Source organism: Podarcis tiliguerta (genome assembly GCF_965153285.1).
Source record: "Podarcis tiliguerta genome assembly, chromosome: 12".
Classification (NCBI taxonomy): Eukaryota; Metazoa; Chordata; class Lepidosauria; order Squamata; family Lacertidae; genus Podarcis; species Podarcis tiliguerta.
Window position 1 is genome coordinate 56,108,215 of NC_139545.1, and position 22,387 is coordinate 56,130,601.

Genomic DNA, 22,387 nt, shown 5'->3' on the forward strand with positions numbered 1-22,387 from the left:
GCCAATAAGTGAGATGAGCGCCGCAACCCCAGAGTCGGTCACGACTGGACCGAGTGGTCAGGGGTCCCTTTACCTTTACCTCCACAATTTTTTAAAAAAACAAGCAAATATGCTCAGGCTCATGTGTCATTTGCCTCGCATCAAAGTCTGTACAGTACAGTTAACAAACACTTGGTTTTGGAGCAAAGAAGGTTTTTATTTTTATTTTTGCAGGGCATTTTATCATTATACACTGCAGCCTTGTGGAAGTTATCTGGGCCGGAAGAAGTGAGAGAGAAACAGTGTAAAAAGCAAAGCAGAACTTCTAGATCCCTTTAATGTGAGGATGGTGCAAAGAGCACCTTGGGACGGGGATCATTTAAACTTCCTTTTCTTCTGGAGTTCTCTATCCAAACCGAAACGCTGCTAAGGCAATCCTCACGCCGTGTCTCTTCACAAATCTTTTGGCTCCCCTCCAGAACCTTCTCCAGCGTCCCCTTGTTATACGGCTCAGCTAGGTCAGAGATACGAGAGAGAAAGCAGTGAGTACAAGCATTGAGTGTGCATTTCCAATACTCATTTATTACTCCACAGAGCTGATACAGTGGCACCTTGGTCCTCAAACTTCATCCGTTCCAAAACCAAAGCGTTCCAAAACCAAGGCGCACTTTCCCATAGAAAGTAATGCAAAACGGATTAATCTGTTCCAGACTTTTAAAAACCATCCCTAAAACAGCAATTTAACATGAATTTTACTATTTAACGATAATAAGATCATGGCCACACATCAACCCCTGGCAAATAGAAGGGGAAGAAATGGAGGCAGTGAGAGATTTTACTTTCTTGGGCTCCATGAGATGGTGACTGCAGTCACAAAATTAAAAGACGCCTGCTTCTTGGGAGAAAAGCAATGACAAACCTAGGCAGCATCTTAATACGCAGAGACATCACCTTGCCGACAAAGATCCGTATAGTCAAAGCTCTGGTTTTCCCAGTAGTGATGTATGGAAGTGAGAGCTGGACCATAAAGAGGGCTGATCACCAAAGAAATGATGCTTTTGAATTCTGGTGCTGGAGGAGACTCTTGAGAGTCCCATGGACTGCAAGAAGATCAAACCTGAAGGAAATCAGCCCTGAGTGCTCACTGGAAGGACAGATCCTGAAGCTGAGGCTCCAAGACTTTGGCCACCTCATGAGAAGAGAAGACTCCCTGGAAAAGACCCTGATGTTGGGAAAGATGGAGGGCACAAGGAGAAGGGGACGACAGAGGAGGAGATGGTGGGACAGTGTTCTCGAAGCTACCAGCATGAGTTTGACCAAACTGCAGGAGGCAGTGGAAGACAGGAGTGCCTGGCGCGCTCTGGTCCATGGGGTCACAAAGAGTCAGACATGACTAAACGACTAAACAACAACAAGACTTCCAAAAATTTCGAAAACCAATGTGCAGCTTCTGATTGGTGCAGGCACCCTGGAAACAATAGCCGACAGCCGTGTCGGACGTTCGGCTTCCGAAAAACGTTCGAAAACCGGAACACTTACTTTCAGGTATTTGGTGTTTGGGAACGAAGGCATTTGAGTACCAAGGTACCACTTTACTGAGCTCTTAGGATGCTCTTAGGATGCTTTCAGACTCTGAGTACTATCCCAGGTGCAGCGAACCTTTGGCCTCCCACTTATTGCAGAACTACAACTCCCACCAGCCTCAGCATGTAGGGTCAGTGGCCAGGGTTGATGGGAGTTATAGTTCAGCTGCCCCAAAGTTTTCCCCGTCCGCATTATCCAGTCATTGCTCCTCTACTGCAAGCTACTTGCAGAATTGCAATTTGCTTTTCACATTTCAGAAGGGGACACATTTTTGGGTTCCCCGACATGGTTTGATGCAGCCATGTGGGCATGGGAAGAAAATTCACCTGAGCACATCATTTTAAAACCAAGTTTTAAGAGCTGCTAGCATTCGTCTTAAAGCACTTCTTAAATTTAGTCACAGTCATGAGAGTACAATAACATAGAGCCCGAGAGAGAGAGAGAGAGAGAGAGAGAGAGAGAGAGAGAGAGAGAGAGATAGATGTGGGGGATTATTGCTATTTTCCTACTTTGTACAGAAGAGCATAATCATAATCATGCGCCACCACTGTGCATGCTCTAGTTATCTCCTGCTTGGACTACTGCAATGCGCTCTACGTGGGGCTACCTTTGAAGGTGACCCGGAAACTGCAATTAATCCAGAATGCAGCAGCTAGACTGGTGACTGCGAGTGGCCGCCGGGACCATATAACACCGGTCCTGAAAGATATTCACTGGCTCCCAGTCCATTTCTGAGCACAATTCAAAGTGTTGGTGCTGACCTTTAAAGCCCTACATGGCCTCGGTCCAGTATACCTGAAGGAGCATCTCCACCTCCATCGTTCAGCCCGGACACTGAGGTCCAGCGCTGAGGGCCTTCTGGCGGTTCCCTCCCTGTGAGAAGTGAGGTTACAGGGAACCAGGCAGAGGGCCTTCTCGGTGGTGGCGCCCGCCCTGTGGAACGCCCTCCCATCAGATGTCAAAGAGATAAAACAACTACCTGACATTCAGAAGACATCTGAAGGCAGCCCTGTTCAGGGAAGTTTTTAATATTTAAAGCTGTACTGTTTTTAACACTTGATTGGGAGCCGCCCAGAGTGGCTGGGGAAACTCAGCCAGATGGGCGGGGTATAAATAATATATTATTATTATTATTATTATTATTATTATTATTATTATCCCACGCTTTCTCCCAAAGGAGCCTGGAATGGCAAACCCATCTATGATAAAGCAACCTAACCTTTTAAAATATTATTATTATTATTATTATTATTATTATTACATATAAAAACAATTCCATTTACAAATTTTATTTACAAAAAAATAGAAAACCCGACCATCTATTTCCTGTCACACTCTGCACATGCTCAAAGGCATTTTTCATCCCAGAATCTGGGGATGAAAAACACTGGGAACGCTGTGCAGATCGGAAGCTGCCTACTGAGTCAGGACATTAGCAGTTATTAGTTCTGACTGGCAGCTGCTCTCCAGGGCTTCAGACGGGGTCTCCGCACATTGTAGCCCCACCCCCACCCCGTCACAAATTTCGCCAGCGCCCGGTCTCTCTTACCTCTTGATCGACGTCCTCACACTGCACGATAATTAAAGACGGACTTTGCTGGGTCGAATAGAAGCCAGAGCAGTCTTTGTCCAGCTGTGTCAGGAAACAGGAAAGGAGTAAGTCATCAGCGCTAAAGAAAATACGAGTTCTACGTCAAAGACCCACAGAAGAAGTGATAAGGGCATCCTGATCAAATTTGCAGATGACACCAAACTGGGAGGGGTGGCTAACACCCCAGAGGACAGGATCGCACTTCAAAATGACCTTGACAGATTAGAGAACTGGGCCAAAACAAACAAGATGAATTTTAACAGGGAGAAATGTAAAGTATTGCACTTGGGCAAAAAAAAAATGAGAGGCAGAAATACAAGATGGGTGACACCTGGCTTGAGAGCAGTACATGTGAAAAGGATCTAGGAGTCTTGGTTGACCACAAACTTGACATGAGCCAACAGTGTGACGCGGCGGCTAAAAAAGCCAATGCAATTCTGGGCCGCATCAATAGGAGTATAGCATCTAGATCAAGGGAAGTAATAGTGCCACTGTATTCTGCTCTGGTCAGACCTCACCTGGAGTACTGTGTCCAGTTCTGGGCACCACAGTTCAAGAAGGACACTGACAAACTGGAACGTGTCCAGAGGAGGGCAACCAAAATGGTCAAAGGCCTGGAAACGATGCCTTATGAGGAACGGCTAAGGGAGCTGGGCATGTTTAGCCTGGAGAAGAGGAGGTGAAGGGGTGATATGATAGCCATGTTCAAATATAGAAAAGGATGTCACCTAGAGGAGGGAGAAAGGTTGTTTTCTGCTGCTCCAGAGAAGCGGACACGGAGCAATGGCTCCAAACTACAAGAAAGAAGATTCCACCTAAACATTAGGAAGAACTTCCTGACAGTAAGAGCTGTTTGACAGGGGAATTTGCTGCCAAGGAGTGTGGTGGAGTCTCCTTCTTTGGAGGTCTTTAAGCAGAGGCTTGACAACCATATGTCAGGAGTGCTCTGATGGTGTTTCCTGCTTGGCAGGGGGTTGGACTTGATGGCCCTTGTGGTCTCTTCCAACTCTATGATTCTATGATTCTATGATTCTACATCCACTCTAGGCATTCATTCATTGATTCGGTTTATTTATTCCATAAAATGTATACACCGCTTGAGTGCTAAACAAAGGGGGGAGAAACCTCAAAGAGGTTTGCGAAAAGAGAAAACAAAAGAATTAAACATTGCAGCAATACTTTAAAACCTACAGAACAGCTCGGTCGGTTGGGGTATGAGATTCATGATCTCAAGGTTGCAGGTTCGAGTCCCAAACGGGGTGAAAAATTCCTGCATTGCAGGGGGCTGGACTGGATAATAATAATAATAATAATAATAATAATAATAATAATAATAATAATATTTTCTTTATATCCCGCCCTCCCCAGCCAAAGCTGAGCTCAGAGCAGCTAACAACAGTAAAAGTAACACATAAAATCACAATCAATTAATTGAAATACGTTCTAAAGTCAATTCATTCTAAAATCAATTTAGAACCAAATTAATGGCAACCATTGGGCTAGAGTTCTGTGAGGATTGCAGAAGGAGAGAGGGGGTCAGGCTGCACCCCGACCAAAGGCCTGGTGGAACAGCTCTGTCTTGCAGGCTCTGCGCAAAGATGTCAAGTCCTGCAGGGCCCTGGTCTCTTGTGACAGAGCGTTCCACTAGATCGGGGCCACAGCCAAAAAGGCCCTGGTTCTGGTTGAGGCCAGCCTAACCTTCCTGTGGCTCGGGACCTCCAGGATGTTTTTGTTTGAAGACCGTAAGGTCCTCTGTGGGACATACCAGGAGAGGCGGTCCCGTAGGTACGAGGGTCCTAGGCCGTATAGGGCTAGGCCAGTATAGGGCTAACCAGCACCTTGAACCTAATCCTGTACTCCACTGGGAGCCAGTGCAGCTGGTATAGCACCGGGTGAATGTGATCCCACGGCAAGGACCCTGTAAGGAGTCTTGCCGTGGCTCCCTGCCACCCAAAAAAAGTTTTACACATGGGCAGAAATTAAATCATTTTGTTTGTTTATATCCCATCTTTTTAACCCAGGAGCAGGTGGTTCTTCCTCTCCTTTAATTCCCACAACAACCCTGTGAGGTAGGATAGGCTGAGCGTGAGTGACTGGCCCAATGTCACCTAGTAAGCCTCATGACAGAGATGGGGATTTGAAGGCTCGTCTCCCAGATCCTAGTCTCATGCTCTAACCACTATGCCACACTATTAAGATTTGTCTTCCAAAGCAACTACTCTATTCCAAACTTAAAAATGGAAAGCGTAATGCTGGTGGTCAGCAAAAGAGGTTTAAAGACTGTCTCAAGGCAAATCTAAAAAAATGTAGTATAAACGCCAACAATTGGGAAACACTGGCCTGCGAGCGCTCCAGTTGGAGAACAGCCTTTACCGAAGGTGTCATGGAAATGTGCTCCACATGGGGCTACCTTTGAAGGTGACCTGGAAACTACAACTAATCCAGAATGTGGCAGCTAGACTGGGGACTGGGAGGAGCCACCTAGACCACATAACTCCGGTTCTGAAAGACCTACATTGGCTCCCAGTACGTTTCCGAGCACAATTCAAAGTGTTGGTGCTGACCTTGAAAGCCCTAAACGACCTCGGCCCAGTATACCTGAAGGAGCGTCTCCACCTCCATCATTATGCCCGGACACTGAGGTCCAGCACCGAGGGCCTTCTGGCGGTTCCCTCATTGCAAGAAGCCAAGTTACATGGAACCAGGCAGAGGGCCTTCTCGGTGGTGGCGCCCACCCTGTGGAATGCCCTCCTGTCAGATGTCAAGGAAATAAACAACTATTTGACTTTTAGAAGACATCTGAAGGCAGGCCTGTTTAGGGAAGCTTTTCATATTTGATGAATTATTGTATTTTAATATTTTGCTGGAAGCCTCCTAGAGTGGCTGGGAAACCCAGCCAGATGGGCGGAGTATGTATGTATGTATGTATGTATGTATAAATAAATAAAAAGCTTTGAAGACACTCGAACTCAGGACGCAAGGGAGAAACATTCTAAGAGGAAGGCACGCTTGGCAAATCCACACCGTGATCAACTCCCGCCCGGAAACCAATGTCCCCACTGTGGAAGGACGTGTGGATCCAGAATTGGCCTCCACAGTCACTTATGGACGCACTGTTAAAACTGTGTTTATAGAAGACAATCTTACTCGGCTACGAATGATCGCCAAAGAAGAAGACTATTTTTAGGGCAGCTTTTAATGTTTGATGCATTACTGTATTTTAATATTTGGTTGGAAACCACCCAGAGTGGCTGGGGAGGCCCAGCCAGATGGGCGGGGTATAAATTATTATTATCATTATTATTATTATTAGCCACACTGACTAATAATGTCGCCTGGATTCCCAGGCTTAAATGGGGGGGGGGGGGGCGCAGGGCTTGGGAAAAGAAAGCTTATGTGGAGGAACTGTGCCACCTTCCTAATTTATTTGCAGACCCAGCTGCCGTTAAAGGCAGTGAAAATTTGGCAATATCTTGCATGGTGGGGCACCCAGACTTACCCCATCCTCTTTGTATTCGCACTGGGAGACATTTCTCTTCTCTGATGTGGGGCAAACCGTCTCCTTGATAGAGAATTTTATAGGCTGGGTAGTTTCACCAGAAGCATCCTGTGGAGACATTGAGCAAAACGGATAGGAAAAAAATACATTTAAGGAGTTTTTTAATGTCCCTCTTCAGCCAGGCTCCCCTGAGCAGTTGACAGATACTGGAAAAGACAGTCCCGGTCTTCAGTTTTTACAATATTGAAAAAAGACACGACACAAAAGGGGGAATCGATTGGGAGGGAGGAGGAAAGAAGCAAACTCAGGTGCAAAATCTTTGCAACAAATTCATTCCGGAGGTCCGTACTTAACCTGAAACTGTTCTTAACCTGAAGCACCACTTTAGCTAATGGGGCCTCATTCTGCTGCCACGCCGCCGGAGCACGATTTCTTTTCTCATCCTGAAGCAAAGTTCTTAACCTGAAGCACTATTTCTGGGTCAGTGGAGTCTGTAACCCAGTGGCGTAGCGTGGGTTGTCAGCAGCCGGGGCAAGGCAAGTAATTTGCGCCCCCTAACCCGTGAATTTGCGCCCCCTAACCTTACCCCCCAGATGTTGCGCCCGGTGCGGCTGGTCCCCCCTGCACCCCCCCATGCTACGCCACTGCTGTAACCTGAAGCGTCTGTAACCTGAAGCGTCTGTAACCCGAGGTACCACTGTAGAAGGAATCGTTGCTGCCTGATGGAATAGATAATGGAGGGGAGCCGAAGAACTACGTACCCAATCAGGCTGCGGCTCAGCTTCCAGCAGTCGGAAGGCAAATTCCGGGTTTTGTTCCTGGTTGTAGGTGTCCACGGCCGCCGCCACCACCTGCTCGTAGCTGACGGGGGTGCGGGTTGTGGGGGCTGCCGCAACCACCGCGATGAGCAGCAGAAACAGCTTGCATCTCTCCATCTTCTTCTCCATCCGTGTTCTCTCTCTTCAAGATATTCTTCCTTGGGCTTCAGTGGCTGAGCTCCCTTTTTTATAGCCCACGGCACCCCATAGCCCTCTAACCCCCCTCCCCTGTGGGCTAACGTCCTTTGGCTGAGGGTGCAAGTGTGGTTTCTCTTGCCCGCCCCCCAGGAGGAAGTGCCAGTTTATGTGGGTCCAACTGAGAGCGATTGCTGAAAAGCCTCCTTGCAAAACATCATGGAAGGGAGGGGAAAGGCCAGGAAGGAGGTCATTGTCTTGGGAAAGGTTGAGGCCACAGGGGAGTCTCTGCCTTCTCTCGGATAGGAGTTCGAATCCTGTTGCGCGTGTAGGTTCCCAGGCCACCCCTCAAATAACTTCACACATAACACGTAATTTTAGTTTTGGTTTTTGGGCACTATTTTGGCCACAACTTTATTAAAATACAAAATCAGTGAGTGGTTGTTTAGACATTGGTTATGACTATCTGTCCCCCCGCCTGGGACAGAACTGGCATCCCGAGGTCCGATCGGTAGCCAGTAGAAGAGAAAGTCAAACTGGGGGGTCACCTGAGCTAAGCGTCGGACCCACACCGCTCTCCCCAGAAGCTCCCCGAAAGCTTGCCGGCCCTAGTCCTATGACAAGGATTCCCATGACAGGGATTGGGCGGCCCTGGTCCCATGACAGGGATTGGACGAAATCGTGGCAAGCCCCAGGATTCCTTTAACGGAATTCCCTTCAGTGCAATAGGAGGGGCAGGCACAGCCTATCCTGACCCCTCCACCACCAGCATATTATAACCAATGCCTAACCGCAACCTTACAAGTTGTGACGAATTGCTGAGTAGTAGCCAAAAACCAAATGGCACAGCCAATCACCAAATGGCAAAATTCCTACTAGGCCCCTGCGCCAAGGCAGACGACCCCATGACAGGCAAAGCAAGGTCAACCGGAAAAGAGGGCGGGCGGGTGGGCGGGTGATCCGATGCACTCTGCAAAGAGAAAGAGAAACCAGAGTGCACCAATATTTAAAGACTATGGTCCCACCCACCCAATTTGCAACATACAATTTGCCCCAGCAACCCGGTTATCCAATCACAAATGCCAGGCAATAACTATTAACCAGCCTGGCAACAAGAGGCCGGGCCCGGTGGCCCACACCGCAACACGTGCTCTCATTTATTGGAGAGCACGCTTTGCCACATTTTGCCACAATAAAGATGCCATAGACAGGAATGATATTCCTGATTCTCAAAGGCTGCGTTCGTATGCCAGTCTTCTGAGCACTTGCTGCATTTCCAACATTCGGTTTTCATTTATTTATTTTTTAATTCACCTTTATTGATTTAAAATATCATATTACATATATATTACAGATTGTTGTTGTTTAGTCGTGTCCGCCTCTTCGTGACCCCATGGACCAAAGCATGCCAGGCCCTCCTGTCTTCCACTGCCTCCCGCAGTTTGGTCAAACTCATGCTGGTAGCATGAGGTTATAACTGATATTCATTTCTTATTGTTAGCTCTTTTTTGCTTTTTATTTTTATTTTCTTGATCTTTTTTCTATTATATTGTTGCATTTAATTTTGATGTAACTATCTGTAATATGGAAGTGAGAGCTGGACCATAAAGAAGGCTGATCGCCGAAGAATGGATGCTTTTGAATTCTGGTGCTGGAGGAGACTCTGGAGAGTCCCATGGACTGCAAGAAGATCAAACGCATCCATTCTTAAGGAAATCAGCCCTGAGTGCTGCCTGGAAGGACAGATCCTGAAGCTGAGACTCCAAGACTTTGGCCACCTCATGAGAAGAGAAGACTCCCTGGAAAAGACCCTGATGTTGGGAAAGATGGAGGGCACAAGGAGAAGGGAACGACAGAGGACGAGATGGTTGGACAGTGTTCTCAAAGCTACAAACATGAGTTTGACCAAACTGCGGGAGGCAGTGGAAGACAGGAGTGCCTGGCGTGCTCTGGTCCAGGGGGTCATGAAGAGTCGGACACGACTAAACGACTAAACAACAACAACAATTATCTATCTACTATATTAACCCTGAATAAATTTGTGTATGTTTATTCAAAACCTGCCAAGGAGTCCAATTCATTTTGTTGCCTTTTTAGATAATTTGTAAAAAGTTCCCATTCTTCTCTAAAGTCACAGTTGTCCTTGTCTCGCAATTTGTATGTCGGTTTTGCCAGTTCCACATAGTTCATGAGTTTCTTTTGCCACTTGCCAGAACCTGGGAACTGCTGCTGTCAGTTCTCCTAGTTTCTCTGGCAGCAGTGACAACAGTGGGGGACACATCCATGTCCCTCAGATTCCGCCGCCTGAGGCAGCTGCCTCCGTCTGCCCAATGGACAGGACGGCTCTGGGAGTTGGTTTCCAGCAACATTTAGAAGCTGCCATTTTGGCTACTCTTGAAGCATGGCAACTTTTCAAGTAGGAAAAAACCGTGACTTGTGAACAGTTCCTTTTCCCACGCAAATTTATAAGATTAGGACTAGCCACCTGAGAAACAGTTTCTATCCAAATGCGATTTTGGTTTTAAATGCAGTGTAAGGAGTCTCTGTGGGATTATATTGTATTTAAAAATGGGGTATCAGAGTTTTTAGGGGGCTAACCAGGTTGGGATAGCTGTGATGGCAGGCTTGTTGGTTTTTGAATATCTTATGTAGATATTTTTTTTAATTCTTTTTATTGAGTTTCTCTTAAGAAAGAAAAAAAAGAAAAAGATCAAAAAGAAAAAGAAATAAGAAAAACAAAAACAAAAAAAACCCCCAAAACAAATCAACAGATTAATAAGCAATATCCGTACATAACACAGGAATGACATTCATTACCGTTTTTGTCCTTTTCCTTAAAACATTATATTTTTAAATATTTAAACCTTTTCACTACAATTGATTTTTTCAATTTCGTTGTTCTCTATGGCACAATGACCATAAAGATTATCGTATCGTAGCGTATCGTAATTTTTATTTCTTTTTTAAAATCTGCAAGTATACTGTTGAGGTGATAATGTCCAGGAGCCATCAGTGAGGAGGAAATTTCAAGCGATCGTTTAAACCGTCAGGTGTGGCTTTTACCGCTGGCTTCAGGGTGGGTTGGCACACAGGGCTGGCACCAGGAGAGAAGGCTGTTTGGGGTTTGGCTTGTGGCCTGGGTTTCTCTTTTCTTTTGGTAAAGAGTTGTGCAAACTGGGCTTCCAGTTGACTGAATCATCATGAGGGTAGAGGAACCTTCCTAAGCAACCAGTTTCTTCGATGGACCTGATCTAACACTTAGGAAACATTTCTAAATCCTTGGCTTAAAATCTCCAGTTTCTGTCCCCATCGCTCCTTGCCCTATCCTCACAGGACTGAGAAAGGGGACAATTTATTGTTTAAACTTTGTATTTTGTTGTTTTAAAAAACCTTTTTGTGTGCACCACCATGACAGTTCCAAATAGTGGCCGGTTTATAAATTCATTAAACAAACAAGGTGGAGGAATCTCCTTCCTTGGAGGTTTTTAAGCAGATGTTGGGTGCCAGGAATTTTTTTGCTGCAATTCTACATTATAGGGGGTTGGAATTACAAGAGGACCCTCGTGGTCTCTTCCAACTCTACAATGTGTTGATTTTATGAAATAGATAATGTTTTCTCTCCCTCATTCTCAGAGCCCTGTACACGTATAGTCTCTGTACAGTCGTACCTTAGTTTTCGAACAGCTTAGTTCACAAACAACTGGGAACTCGAACGCCGCAAACCTGGAAATCAGTGTCCCGGTTTGCGAACTTTCCCTCAGAAACAGAATGTCCGGTGTGGCTTCCGATTGGTTGCAGGACGCTCCTGCAGCCAATCGGAAGCTGCGCCTTGGTTTCTGAACGTTTCGGAAGTAGAACGGACTTCTGGAACACATTCTGCTCAAAAACCAAGGTTTTGACTACAGACCCTAGGACTTGCTGATCAGAAGGTCGGCGGTTCAAATCCCCGCGACGGGGTAATCTCCCGTTGCTCAGTCCCTGCTCCTGCCAACTTAGCAGTTCGAAAGCACCTCAAAGTGCAAGTAGATAAATAGGTACCACTCTGGTGGGAAGGTAAACGGCATTTCCGTGCGTTGTTCTGGTTTGCCAGAAGCGGCTTCGTCATGCTGGCCACATGACCCGGAAGCTGTACGCCGGCTCCCTCGGCCAATAAAGCGAGATGAGCGTGCAACCCCAGAGTCAGTCACGACTGGACCTAACGGTCAGGGGTCCCTTTACCTTTAATTTCAGACATATAAATCCACTCCTCCATATCTCACCTGCTCCATTTTGAGGAGGAAGGAGTCTATGAAGTCCCGGGGAGCATTGGGATCCAGACCTCTCTCATGATCTTTCACCTTCTGGGCTATGAAGACCTGGATGTCCCCGAGGTTTTTAAAGAAAGTTTGATGAGGACCAGGCAAGTAGTCTAGGATCCTGGGGAAAATGTTGTAGAGCTGAGAAAAGGAAAGAGAGAGAGAGGAGAAAAAACACTATATACAGACATAGTGGTGAATCAGCCTTGGTGAGTTTGAATCTCTTCAGTGAACTTAAAATAAATTGCAACCTCAGAAACTGACATGTGACACAGCTCAGAAGCATCCCAGACCCTGAGACTCCAGGGCCCAAACCGGAGACCCAGGACCCCGTGATGTCACAGGGCTGGGTCCTGGAGACGGAGGTTAATTGGGAGAGGAGACCTTGCAGAGTGTCTATGCTATCATTTGCAGCTGGCTCCTGAGTTGAGCAAGCTTGATTTCAAGTAAAAAAAAATGGATGTACCGTACTATATTAGACGCAAGAAAACTTGTTTTGATGAATTGGAAGAGCCGCAAAAAGATTCCATTGAGCACATGGGTTGGTAATATGGACAGATTAGCTACATACGAACGAATTGCATGTCGATGCAAATTAAGAATGGATAAATATGAAGAAATCTGGAAGGAATACCTAAGCGATAAGGCGGATAGTGGGGGGAAGTGGGGGGAGGAGAGAGAGGTGGGGAAATATTGTTAAAAAGGAGTAGTCACAGGTGTATTCAAATCTGAAATGTCAAATTGTGTTGTTATGGTTTTTGTTGTATGTGTCTTTTGCAGTTGTTGTTTGTATTGAAAAAATGATTAAATAAATTAAGAAAAAAACCAAGAGCTTGATTTCAAGTCCTGCTTTCCTCAGGGTCTGCCGGCCCAGGAGGCAGAGTGAGGCAGCTGCCTCGGGCGGCGGAATCCCACACAGAAGCAAGGAGAAACAGCGGCAGCAACTTCCGGGGAGAGAGACCTCACAAAAACTCACAGAGCTCATTCAAGATCTTGCTGCCACCGCCGCTGCTTCTCAGTCCTCACGCTCTCCTCATCGCCACCGGAGAAGCAAGGAGCAGTGGCTGCAGCTTCCGGGTTCTGGAGAGACCTTGTGGATCCCTTTCTGTTCCAGTAGCCAATCGGAATCTGCGCCTTGGTTTCTGAATGTTTCGGAAGTCGAACGGACTTCTGGAACGCATTCTGCTCGAAAACCAAGGTTTTGACTGCAGAGCCTAGAGCTCCCGTTACTCAGTCCCTGCTCCTGCCAACCTAGCAGTTTGAAAGCACGTCAAAGTACAAGTAGATAAATAGGTACAGCTCCAGCGGGAAGGTAAACGGTGTTTCTGTGCGCTGCTCTGGTTCGCCAGAAGCGGCTTAGTCATGGTGGTCACATGACCCAGAAGCTGTACGCCGGCTCCCTTGGCCAGTAAAGCGAGATGAGCGCAGCAACCCCAGAGTCGTCCGCGACTGGACCTAACGGTCAAGGGCACCTTTACCTTTCACCTATCTGGCTAGCTGGGGCTGGCTGGGGATTGTGGGAGGTGTAGTCATGGAATCATAGGCTCATAGGCTCATCTAGTCCAACCAAGAAGAATCAATTTTTATTCATCTTATTGCTTCCAAATAATGATAACAGCAACACACCCACTGTGACCCCTCCTGACCCAAACAGAGGCAGCCCAGCACAGTGCCTTCTAGACGATGATGTTCTGTGGCTAGGAATTATGGGACTTGTAGTCCAACAACATCTGGACGGCACCCTGTCGGTTGCTCCAGGTTTTAGGGACATGACAGTTTTTTCTCAGCCGCTCTGGAGGAACTGCACATCAGGACTGAAAGCATCACCAAGACTTCATCTGTAGCAGCCTCTTTGAATTTAATTTGTACAGGTGTGCCAAGCAATGTCCAGTTGCGCGCAAGCCGGCAGGGCTCTCTTTGCGGGATTATAAATCTAACCAGGCAGGAGGTGAAAGGAATAAGAAGGGAGGAAAGAGCAGTTTCCCCACAAGGCCGTGAAAAATATCCACTCAAGAAAAAAAAAGATTGGTGTGGTAAATGGAGAGAAGACAAAAATCAGAGCGGGAAACCAAAATAAGAGTTTTTTTTATGTCAAATATTTTTTTTATTGAGTTTTACATTGCAAATTTAAATTCAGACATTAAGCATCAACATCATCATTTAGAATTGTTTAAAAAAATATTCCATTTTCACCATAGTTTTTCGTACATTGCAAGTATTACTCAAAGCGTTTTTATTTTATTTTTTGCATGCAAAATAAAGGGGTTTTTTTTTTGAGAAGAGGAAGGAAGAGGCTCGATCGGTCCACACCAACCACCCGTTTTGAGCTATCAAAACTCCCATCAGCCTCTGCCAGCATGACTGAACTGGTGCGCACTAACCCTGGTAGGATAGAAAGGGAGGTGGACAACAGGAGAGGAACCTGGTTAAATGGTCGAGGGAAAGGGCTGTAGCTTTAGCCCAGCAGAAGATCCCAGGTTTGATTCCCCAGTGGCACTCCCTGCCTGAGATTCTGGAGCGCTGCTGCCAGTCCGTGTAGGCAACACTGAACCAGATGGACCATTGGGTGCAATTCAAAACAGGGCAGCATTCTGTGTTCCTAAACGACTGGTGGAGCTAGAGCCATGGATGGATGGAGCAGCCAATTCTAGTTTTGACTCTGTTGTAAACAAATATTGCCATTTTTCCCTTATGGGGTATCCAAGAGCCCATATAGAGTCCTTACGTGGGTTCCCTATTGGTAGGAGAGAATAACAGAGGCCAACCAGAGAATATTGAGAAGCAAAGCAGCTAGTAAGCTTGATCTTTATTGATCTGTTGCAACAGGGTCCTCACTCACCACACGAAGGAGGGAGGAGGAACCCAGAACAATGGTGACCAAGGCCTTATAAAGACTTTTGAAATTGCCACCCTGTAGATCAAGACCACCCCCAGAAACATCATACATACATCACAGAAGGGGTGTAACCTAAGACCACCCCTCAGATACATCACACCTACATCACAGAAAAGGCGGTCTAAAACAGAAATTTGAATATTGTTTTTCTCCTTTCGTTGCTTATCTCCTGTCTGGCAGGTTACTTGATTGGATTGCCTGAGGAGCCTGGCAAATCTTTTGTCGTGATAAATACTTAGTTCCTGGGCCAGGTCACAGGCTCACACCCTATTCAAACACAGACATACCCTTAAGACAGGATTTGCGAAGGAAAAGACAATGGGGAGGCTTTTCCATTTTCCTTTGACCTTGCAGAGAAAACATTTGGTCAGTTTGGGACAGCTTGGGAATCAAAATGGTTCCAGGTCGGTCTTCCTGTGCTGATCTATGTATGTGCGGTTATGAACATTACCATATATCTAAGACCTCAAAATTCCTATCACAACTCCATCCTTCCGGTGAGTTCTGCAATGGCAACACCGAAGAAGAGGCTGGCAGGCAGGGAGACCCCCTGGACTGGGTGGAGCTAGGAGGGCAGAAAGGTGGAGGGCATCAGAGGACAGAATCGGGTTGGATGGGCAGTGCCTCATTTTCAAGAACGGACCAGCCATCGCCGCTGCGTGTCTCCTCCGGCATGGCTGGGGCTGATGGAAGTTCAGGTGGGCACCAGGTTGGTGATCGCTGGCAAGTGTTACCAAGGCAACAGGGTGGTGGGCAAAAGGAAAATCTGAGGAAGGGTGAATAGGTCGGAATGGGAGAAGGTGTGTGCAAAAGCGACAGAGAGGAGCTTTTTACACGTTCCTCGGGACTCCTCCGTCTCAATAGCGGACGGTCCCTCCCACCATGATTCCCTTGCCCTTGAAGATTTTGCGGAAACCCTTCTTGACACCCTTCTTGATCTTCTTAAACTTCTTCTTCAGCCAGGACCGCTTCACCCGTTTGGGCTCAGGCTGCAGAGGACAGAAGAAAAAGAGCCTCCTGTTAGGGTCTCGTCCCTCAGCAGGGGGACTGTGGACCACCAAAATGGGAGCCAGCTTGCCTGGTTCTACCTCTCTCTCTCCTCCCTCTATTGGCTGTTGTTTTGCTGCCAAGTCTCAGTCCTCCTGGCTGAAATGCTGTGGGATAACTAGCCTCCTATAACCAGCTTGCTTAAGTCTAATTAACACATGAAGGGGTTAAGACCATAGAGTAAGCTGTCCTGCAAGGCTTAGCTATGTCCATTTCCTTGTGAGGAACTAGATAATCAAGCCTTTGTTCCCTTTCAATCTATCTGATGAACTCAGCAACACTGAAGCTGAGCTGGGGTAGCTCAGCTGATAGAGCACGAGACCCTTAATCTCAGGGTTGTGTGTTCGAATCCCGTGTCTGACCATTTGGGAATTTGGTGAGATCCATGGGGAATTCCTTTCACACATGACAAATTGGTTAAAAGGACGTTACGACGTCAACCTCTTCCACCTCAGAAGGTGCCCTGAAATACTGTCTTACCTCGTCCTCTACGGCTTCACAGGTGACAATGGCCACAGGTGGATTCTCAGCCAGGAAGTAAAAGCCCGAGCATTCCTTGACCACCTGCAAAGGGAGGAAATGGGAGGTGAAACCAAGGTTGGTGCCAGGAGAAGCCTCCCTCTTTGGGGGTAGAGTTTTGCATGCAATTAGCCCCTGGTTCGAACCCTGGCACAGGATTCACCAACGTGGTGCCCAGGGGCACCCAGGGGCCTACCAGTGTGCTGTGTGTGTGTGTGTGAGAGAGAGAGAGAGAGAGAGAGAGAGAGAGAGAGAGAGAGAACAGGAAGTATAGGAGTGTGTAATAATAATTTAATAATAATAATAATTTATTATTTAAACCCCACCCATCTGGCTGAGTTTCCCCAGCCACTCTGGGCGGCTTCCAATTGAGTGTTAAAAACAATACAGCATTAAATATTAAAAACTTCCCTAAACAGGGCTGCCTTCAGATGTCTTTTAAAGATAAGATAGCTACTTATTTCCTTCACATCTGAAAGGAGGGCGTTCCACAGGGCGGGCGCCACTACCGAGAAGGCCCTCCCTTCAGATGTGACTTCATATTAACATGACAGCAAGCATGGTAAGTCCATGCGCTGAATGTGTACATTTGTTGTGGCAGTGCAAGTCTGGGTATGTCCACACATTGGCACAAGACTAATGATGACTACGCTGGTGTCAGGATGCTGTCAGCAGCTCCCGGCTGGTTGCCCAGGAAAGTACAGTATAAAGACAAGGAAAAGATTCTTAATATCCTTTTTCATTTCAGTCTTTACAGAGGGAGGCCATCAAATGCAGCTGAATGTTGGAAGGTTCAGAGCTGTAGTGATCAGGTGGGATTGCTATGAGGAATTATAAAAAAATAAGGAGCAAGCCATTTGTGTCAGCTATGAAAGCATTGTGTTGACTGGGTTTAAGCCATTTTGATATGATTTCTGATCAGTCCACGCCTCTGCATCTCTGTCTTGATGCTTGAGAAAACCCTGTGGGATTATGCCTCAAAATACCACTTGCTGGGAATTTCAGAAGGGTAGGGTGCTGTGATGTTCAGGTTGTGCTTATGGGCATCCCATAATAGCCGCTGTGAGAACAGCCTGCTGGACGTGACCTTGTGAAAGCAGCCCCTGTGCAGATGCAAGCCGTGGGCTGAAACAGATTCCTCGCCCCCACTTCGCCGGGCCTTACCCCTCCGTCTCTGAAGCTGCATTCCTCCACGGGGCGTTCCTCCTCTGCCAGGCACTCGGTTTCTTGGATTGTGAAATTCAGCTCTTGGGCGCTTTCGGAACCCGCATCCTGAGACAAACAAGAACAACCAAATCAGAGCTGATAGTCCAAAACCTTGCCTGCGACTAGTGAGGAGCGGGAGTGATATCGCCGAACCTGCTGTCCTGATTTGCATCAAGCGCACAAACATTTTGGGCAGGTGTGTTATGAGAATTTAAAGGTTTATGATGTAAAATAAATGTTCATAAATGTACCAGGCAAACACATACATAAATATAGAAACTACATGTCTGAAAACAGTGCAGGAAAACAGTCCTAAAGCCATTTTGGCTCTTTTAGTGACCTCAAATATTCCTCAGCACTTTGGATGGAAATGGGAAAAGCTTCCCCATTGTCTCTGAGCTCACAAATCCTGCCTTAAGGGCACATTTGGGTATGAATAGGGTGAGTCTGTGGTAAGCGGGTGGTGCTGTGGTCTAAACCACTGATCCTCTTGAGCTTGCCAATCAGAAGGTCAGCAGTTCGAATCCCCGCGACGGGGTGAGCTCCGGTTGCTCGGTCCCTGCTCCTGCCAACCTAGCAGTTCGAAAGCATGTCAAAGTGCAATTAGATAAATAGGTACCACTCCGCCAGGAAGGTAAACGGCGTTTTTGTGCACTGCTCTGGTTCGCCACAAGTGGCTTAGTCATGACCCGGAAGCTGTACGCCAGCTCCCTCGGCCAGTAAAGTGAGATGAGCGCCGCAACCCCAGAGTCGTTCACGACTGGGCCTAAGGGTCAGGGGTCCCCTTACCTTTACCTTTAGGGTGAGCCTGTGACCTGGACTCAGGAATTAAGTATTTATCATCACAAAAGAATGGCCAGGCTGTCCAGGTAAACCCATTAACAGGTTTCTTGCCAGACAGGATTCTACTGTAGACCACCTCTTCTGTGATGTATGTATGATGTTTTGAGGGGTGGTCTTGAGCTACAGGGTAGGCAATTTCAAAAGTATATATAAAAGTTTGCACACCAATGTTCTGGGTTCCTCTTCCCTCCTGCGTGTGGTGAGTGAGGACCCTGTTGCAACAGATCAATAAAGATCAGGCTTACTAGCTGCTTTGCTTCTCAATATTCTCTGGTTGGCCTCTGTTATTTTCTCCTACCTAGATAAGGACTCTATACGGGCTCTTGGGTACCCCATAAGAGAAGAGGAGCAGTTTTTTCTTATACAGTGGTGCCTTGCAAGACGAAATTAATTCGTTCTGCGAGTTTTTTCGTTCTACGAGTTTTTTCGTCTTACGAAGCACCACTGTGTATTGACGGTTTCCCGTAGGAATGCATTGGCGGTTTTAAAAAAAAGGCGCAAGACATTTTTGTCTTGCGAAGCAAGCCCATAGGGAAATCCGTCTTGCAAAGCAACTCAGAAAACGGAAAACTCTTTCGTCTTGCGAGTTTTTCGTCTTCCGAGGCATTCGTCTTGCGAGGTACCACTGTAACAGTAATCACATGATATTATGATAAGGGCTGATCTGAAGAGTTAAGTGATTGTGATTAGTTCAGGATAATGACATTGGCTCGCAACTACTAAGATTGCAGAAATGTATGCAGTGGAACCTTAGTTGTCGAACGTAATCCGTTTCGGAAGACCCTTCGACTTCTGAAACGTTCGAAAACCGAGGATCAATGGTCTGGCTGCAAAGTCAACGTGGGGGAAATGAAAAATGAGCCTTGGAAGCCGTTAGACTTTTGAGGCAGGTTCGAAAACAGAAGCAATTACTTCCAGGTTTTTGGCGTTTGGGTTCCGAATTATTCGGCTTCTGAGATGCTCAAAAACCAAGGTTCCGCTGTAATCTGGAAGTGTATAAAAAACATTGCTTCCGATGTTTGTTCTTTGCAGCCTTCTCCTTATTTTTGAGACTGTCCCTAGGCATTTGTCTTTCAATAAAGGCCTATATTTTCACCTAGAATCATAGAATAGAATCATAGAGTTGGAATAGACCACTAGGGCCATCGAGTCCAACCCCCTGCCAAGCAGGAAACACCATCAGAGCACTCCTGACATATGGTTGTCAAGCCTCTGCTTAAAGACCTCCAAAGAAGGAGACTCCACCACACTCCTTGGCAGCAAATTCCACTGTCAAACAGCTCTTACTGTCAGGAAGTTCTTCCTCATGTTTAGGTGGAATCTTCTTTCTTGTAGTTTGGATCCATTGCTCCGTGTCTGCTTCTCTGGAGCAGCAGAAAACAACCTTTCTCCCTCCTCTATGTGACATCCTTTTATATATTTGAACATGGCTATCATATCACCCCTTAACCTCCTCTTCTCCAGGCTAAACATGCCCAGCTCCCTTAGCCGTTCCTCATAAGGCATCGTTTCCAGGCCTTTGACCATTTTGGTTGCCCTCCTCTGGACACGTTCCAGAGGAAAATGCATCCTTTTCTTTTGGGTTTCTGTGAGGGATGCCTCCAGCCTAGGAACTCCCTTTTAAATTTCTCCAGCAGTACCAGAATATGGCAGTCAGATACATTGAACGGCTTCCTTCCTTCCTTCCTTCCTTCCTTCCTTCCTTCCTTCCTTCCTTCCTTCCTTCCCAGACGGAGGATGGAAACAGATGCACAGGTGGCCTTAGGCTAAATACACACCATACAATCAAAACACATGACCTCCCCACATAGAATCCTGGGAACTGTAGTTTACCGCTCTCAGAGAAACAACGCCCAGCACCCTTAACAAACCACACTTCCCAGAATGCTTTGGTGGAAAGTCAATGTGCTTTAAAGATATATAGGGCGTCCACACCCTTCGCATCTCAAACCTGCCTTCTGGTTTATAAAACCCCAGAACGTGAAGTGCACATTGATGGCGCATGCCAGCCTTCCCCAACCTGGTGCTCCCAGATGTTTTGGTCCTGGAAAGCACAGCTGCAACCTGAAACATGTCCTCTGGGACACCAGATTGCAGAAATCGCAGGTGGACTTACCCAGTTTGGCTGAGGGGCGGCTTTCAGAAGCCGATAGGTGAAGTCTTCATCTGCTTTTTGGTTGTACAGGTCGACAGCCAGCGCCGCGGCGTCCTCGTAGCTCAACGGTTCCTTCGCAGGAGGCAACACGGTGGTTGCGGCAGCTGCCCCAACCAAGAGCAGGACTCTCCAGAAACAGCTCTCCATCTTCATAGCCTCCGATCTATCCCTTCTGCCGGTGGCTTTTGGGAGCTGAGGTAGCTTGTTGGGTCCAGGAGTCTCCCTTTTTATGTGCGGTCAATTGCACGGATCGGGTGCTGATTGGTCAGCGGCCTGGGGTTTCCCCCGCAAACCAGTGACTCAGTTCCTATGTGCTCATGTGAGAAATTCCGGCGCCCAAACTTAAGCAACGTGGAAAAATATTTTGTGGGTGGAAGGGAGGGGGAAGGTGTCCTTTAATGTTCAGTCTGGGAACTGGGCTTGGCCTGAGTAGTACATGAGGAAGTACATTTCATACAAGGAAGGGGCTTTTTTTAATACAGGTTGCGCCTTTTCTCATTTGAACAGCTCTTAGGAAGTTAACCTGTAACTGGAAAAATCCCTGCACTCCTCAGCTTGCGAGCTAATAGGCACTTGTGGACAAGCTATGTGGCAGATGCTAGGAATGTAAGAACCTTCTGAATCCGGTCAATTCTGTGTCCAGGGCAGCTGTTTACCAGCTCCATCTGGTACGCAGGATGAGACCCTCCCTGCCTGCAGACTGCCTCGCCAGAGTTGTGCATGCTCTAGTTATCTCCTACTTCGATTATTGCAATGCGCTCTATGTGGGGCTGCCTTTGAAGGTGACCCGGAAACTACAACTAATCCAGAATGCGGCAGCTAGACTGGTGACTGGGAGAGGCCGCCAGGACCACATAACACCGGTCTTGAAAGACCTACATCGGCTCCCAGTACGTTTCAAAGCACAATTCAAAGTGTTGGTGCTGATCTTTAAAGCCCTAAACGGCCTCGGTCCAGTATACCTGAAGGAGCGTCTCCACCCCCATCGTTCAGCTCGGACATTGAGGTCCAGCTCCGAGGGCCTTCTGGTGGTTCCCTCCCTGCGAGAAGCCAAGTTACAGGGAACCAGGCAGAGGGCCTTCTCGGTGGTGGCACCCTCCCTGTGGAACGTCCTCCCACCAGATGTCAAAGAGAAGAACAACTACCAGACTTTTAGAAGACATCTGAAGACAGCCCTCTTTAGAGAAGCTTCTAATGTTTAACAGACTACTGTATTTTAATACTTTGTTGGAAGCCACCCAGAGTGGCTGGCGAAACCCAGCCAGATGGGTGGGGTATAAATAATAAATTATTATTATAATCAGGAGCTGAGCACAAAAGCAGACCCTCCAAGTGCCCCTATTTTCCAAGGACAGTCCCGGATTGACAGAAGCCGTCCCAGTTTCTGATTTCACCCCGGAATGTTCTGCTTTTCCTTAGGATACTCCTATTTCCATCGGAGAAATGTTGGAAGGTATGGAGTTATGTGACCCCTGACCCAAGGAGATAAGTGACTAGACAACCTTTAGGAGACACCTGAAGGCAGCCCTTTGTAGGGAAGTTTTTTAATGTTTTATTATGTTTTTATACATGTTGGAAGCTGCCCAGAGTGGCCGGGGCAACCCACTGAGATGGCCGGGCTATAAATAATAAAATTATTATTATTATGGAATAGGTTACAGGGGTCAGCAGACTTTTTCAGCAGGGGGCCAGTCCACTGTCCCTCAGACCTTGTGGGGGGCCAGACTATATTTTGAAGGGAAAAAATGAATGAATTCCTATGCCCCACAAATAACCCAGAGATGCATTTTAAATAAAAGGACACATTCTACTCATGTAAA

At 46.9% G+C, this 22,387-nt stretch overlaps 2 protein-coding genes across 2 annotated transcripts; both read right to left on the reverse strand.

Annotated features, from left to right (window-relative positions):
* Positions 1-137: 137 nt before the first annotated feature.
* LOC310661067 (cathelicidin-2-like) lies at positions 138-8,822 on the reverse strand. Its single transcript, XM_083406829.1, has 5 exons — positions 8,778-8,822; positions 7,415-7,923; positions 6,654-6,761; positions 3,113-3,196; positions 138-493 (listed from the first exon to the last, which is right to left on the reverse strand). Exons 2-5 carry the CDS (start codon positions 7,598-7,600, stop codon positions 386-388), a joined length of 486 nt encoding a protein of 161 aa, XP_083262955.1. The 5' UTR covers positions 7,601-7,923; positions 8,778-8,822; the 3' UTR covers positions 138-385.
* A 5,159-nt stretch (positions 8,823-13,981) lies between these two features.
* Positions 13,982-20,911, reverse strand: LOC310661062 (cathelicidin-related peptide Oh-Cath-like). The gene is made up of 4 exons (XM_083406824.1): positions 20,529-20,911; positions 17,528-17,635; positions 16,325-16,408; positions 13,982-15,786 (listed from the first exon to the last, which is right to left on the reverse strand). Exons 1-4 carry the CDS (start codon positions 20,718-20,720, stop codon positions 15,655-15,657), a joined length of 516 nt encoding a protein of 171 aa, XP_083262950.1. The 5' UTR covers positions 20,721-20,911; the 3' UTR covers positions 13,982-15,654.
* Between the last annotated feature and the right edge of the window lie 1,476 nt (positions 20,912-22,387).

What these genes read in the sequence shown, in the direction of transcription:
- LOC310661062 (XM_083406824.1), bottom strand. Translation starts at nt 20,720, where the DNA reads ATGAAGATGGAGAGCTGTTTCTGGAGAGTCCTGCTCTTGGTTGGGGCA. An exon ending in GCAGCTTCAGAGACGGAGGG is followed by an intron (nt 16,409 to 17,527) that starts GTAAGGCCCGGC and finishes CTCCCTTTGCAG; the next exon opens with GTGGTCAAGGAATGCTCGGG. An exon ending in GTGAAGCCGTAGAGGACGAG is followed by an intron (nt 15,787 to 16,324) that starts GTAAGACAGTAT and finishes TGTCCTCTGCAG; the next exon opens with CCTGAGCCCAAACGGGTGAA.
- LOC310661067 (XM_083406829.1), bottom strand. Translation starts at nt 7,600, where the DNA reads ATGGAGAAGAAGATGGAGAGATGCAAGCTGTTTCTGCTGCTCATCGCG. An exon ending in CTGAGCCGCAGCCTGATTGG is followed by an intron (nt 6,762 to 7,414) that starts GTACGTAGTTCT and finishes ATGTCTCCACAG; the next exon opens with GATGCTTCTGGTGAAACTAC. An exon ending in GCGAATACAAAGAGGATGGG is followed by an intron (nt 3,197 to 6,653) that starts GTAAGTCTGGGT and finishes TTCCTGACACAG; the next exon opens with CTGGACAAAGACTGCTCTGG.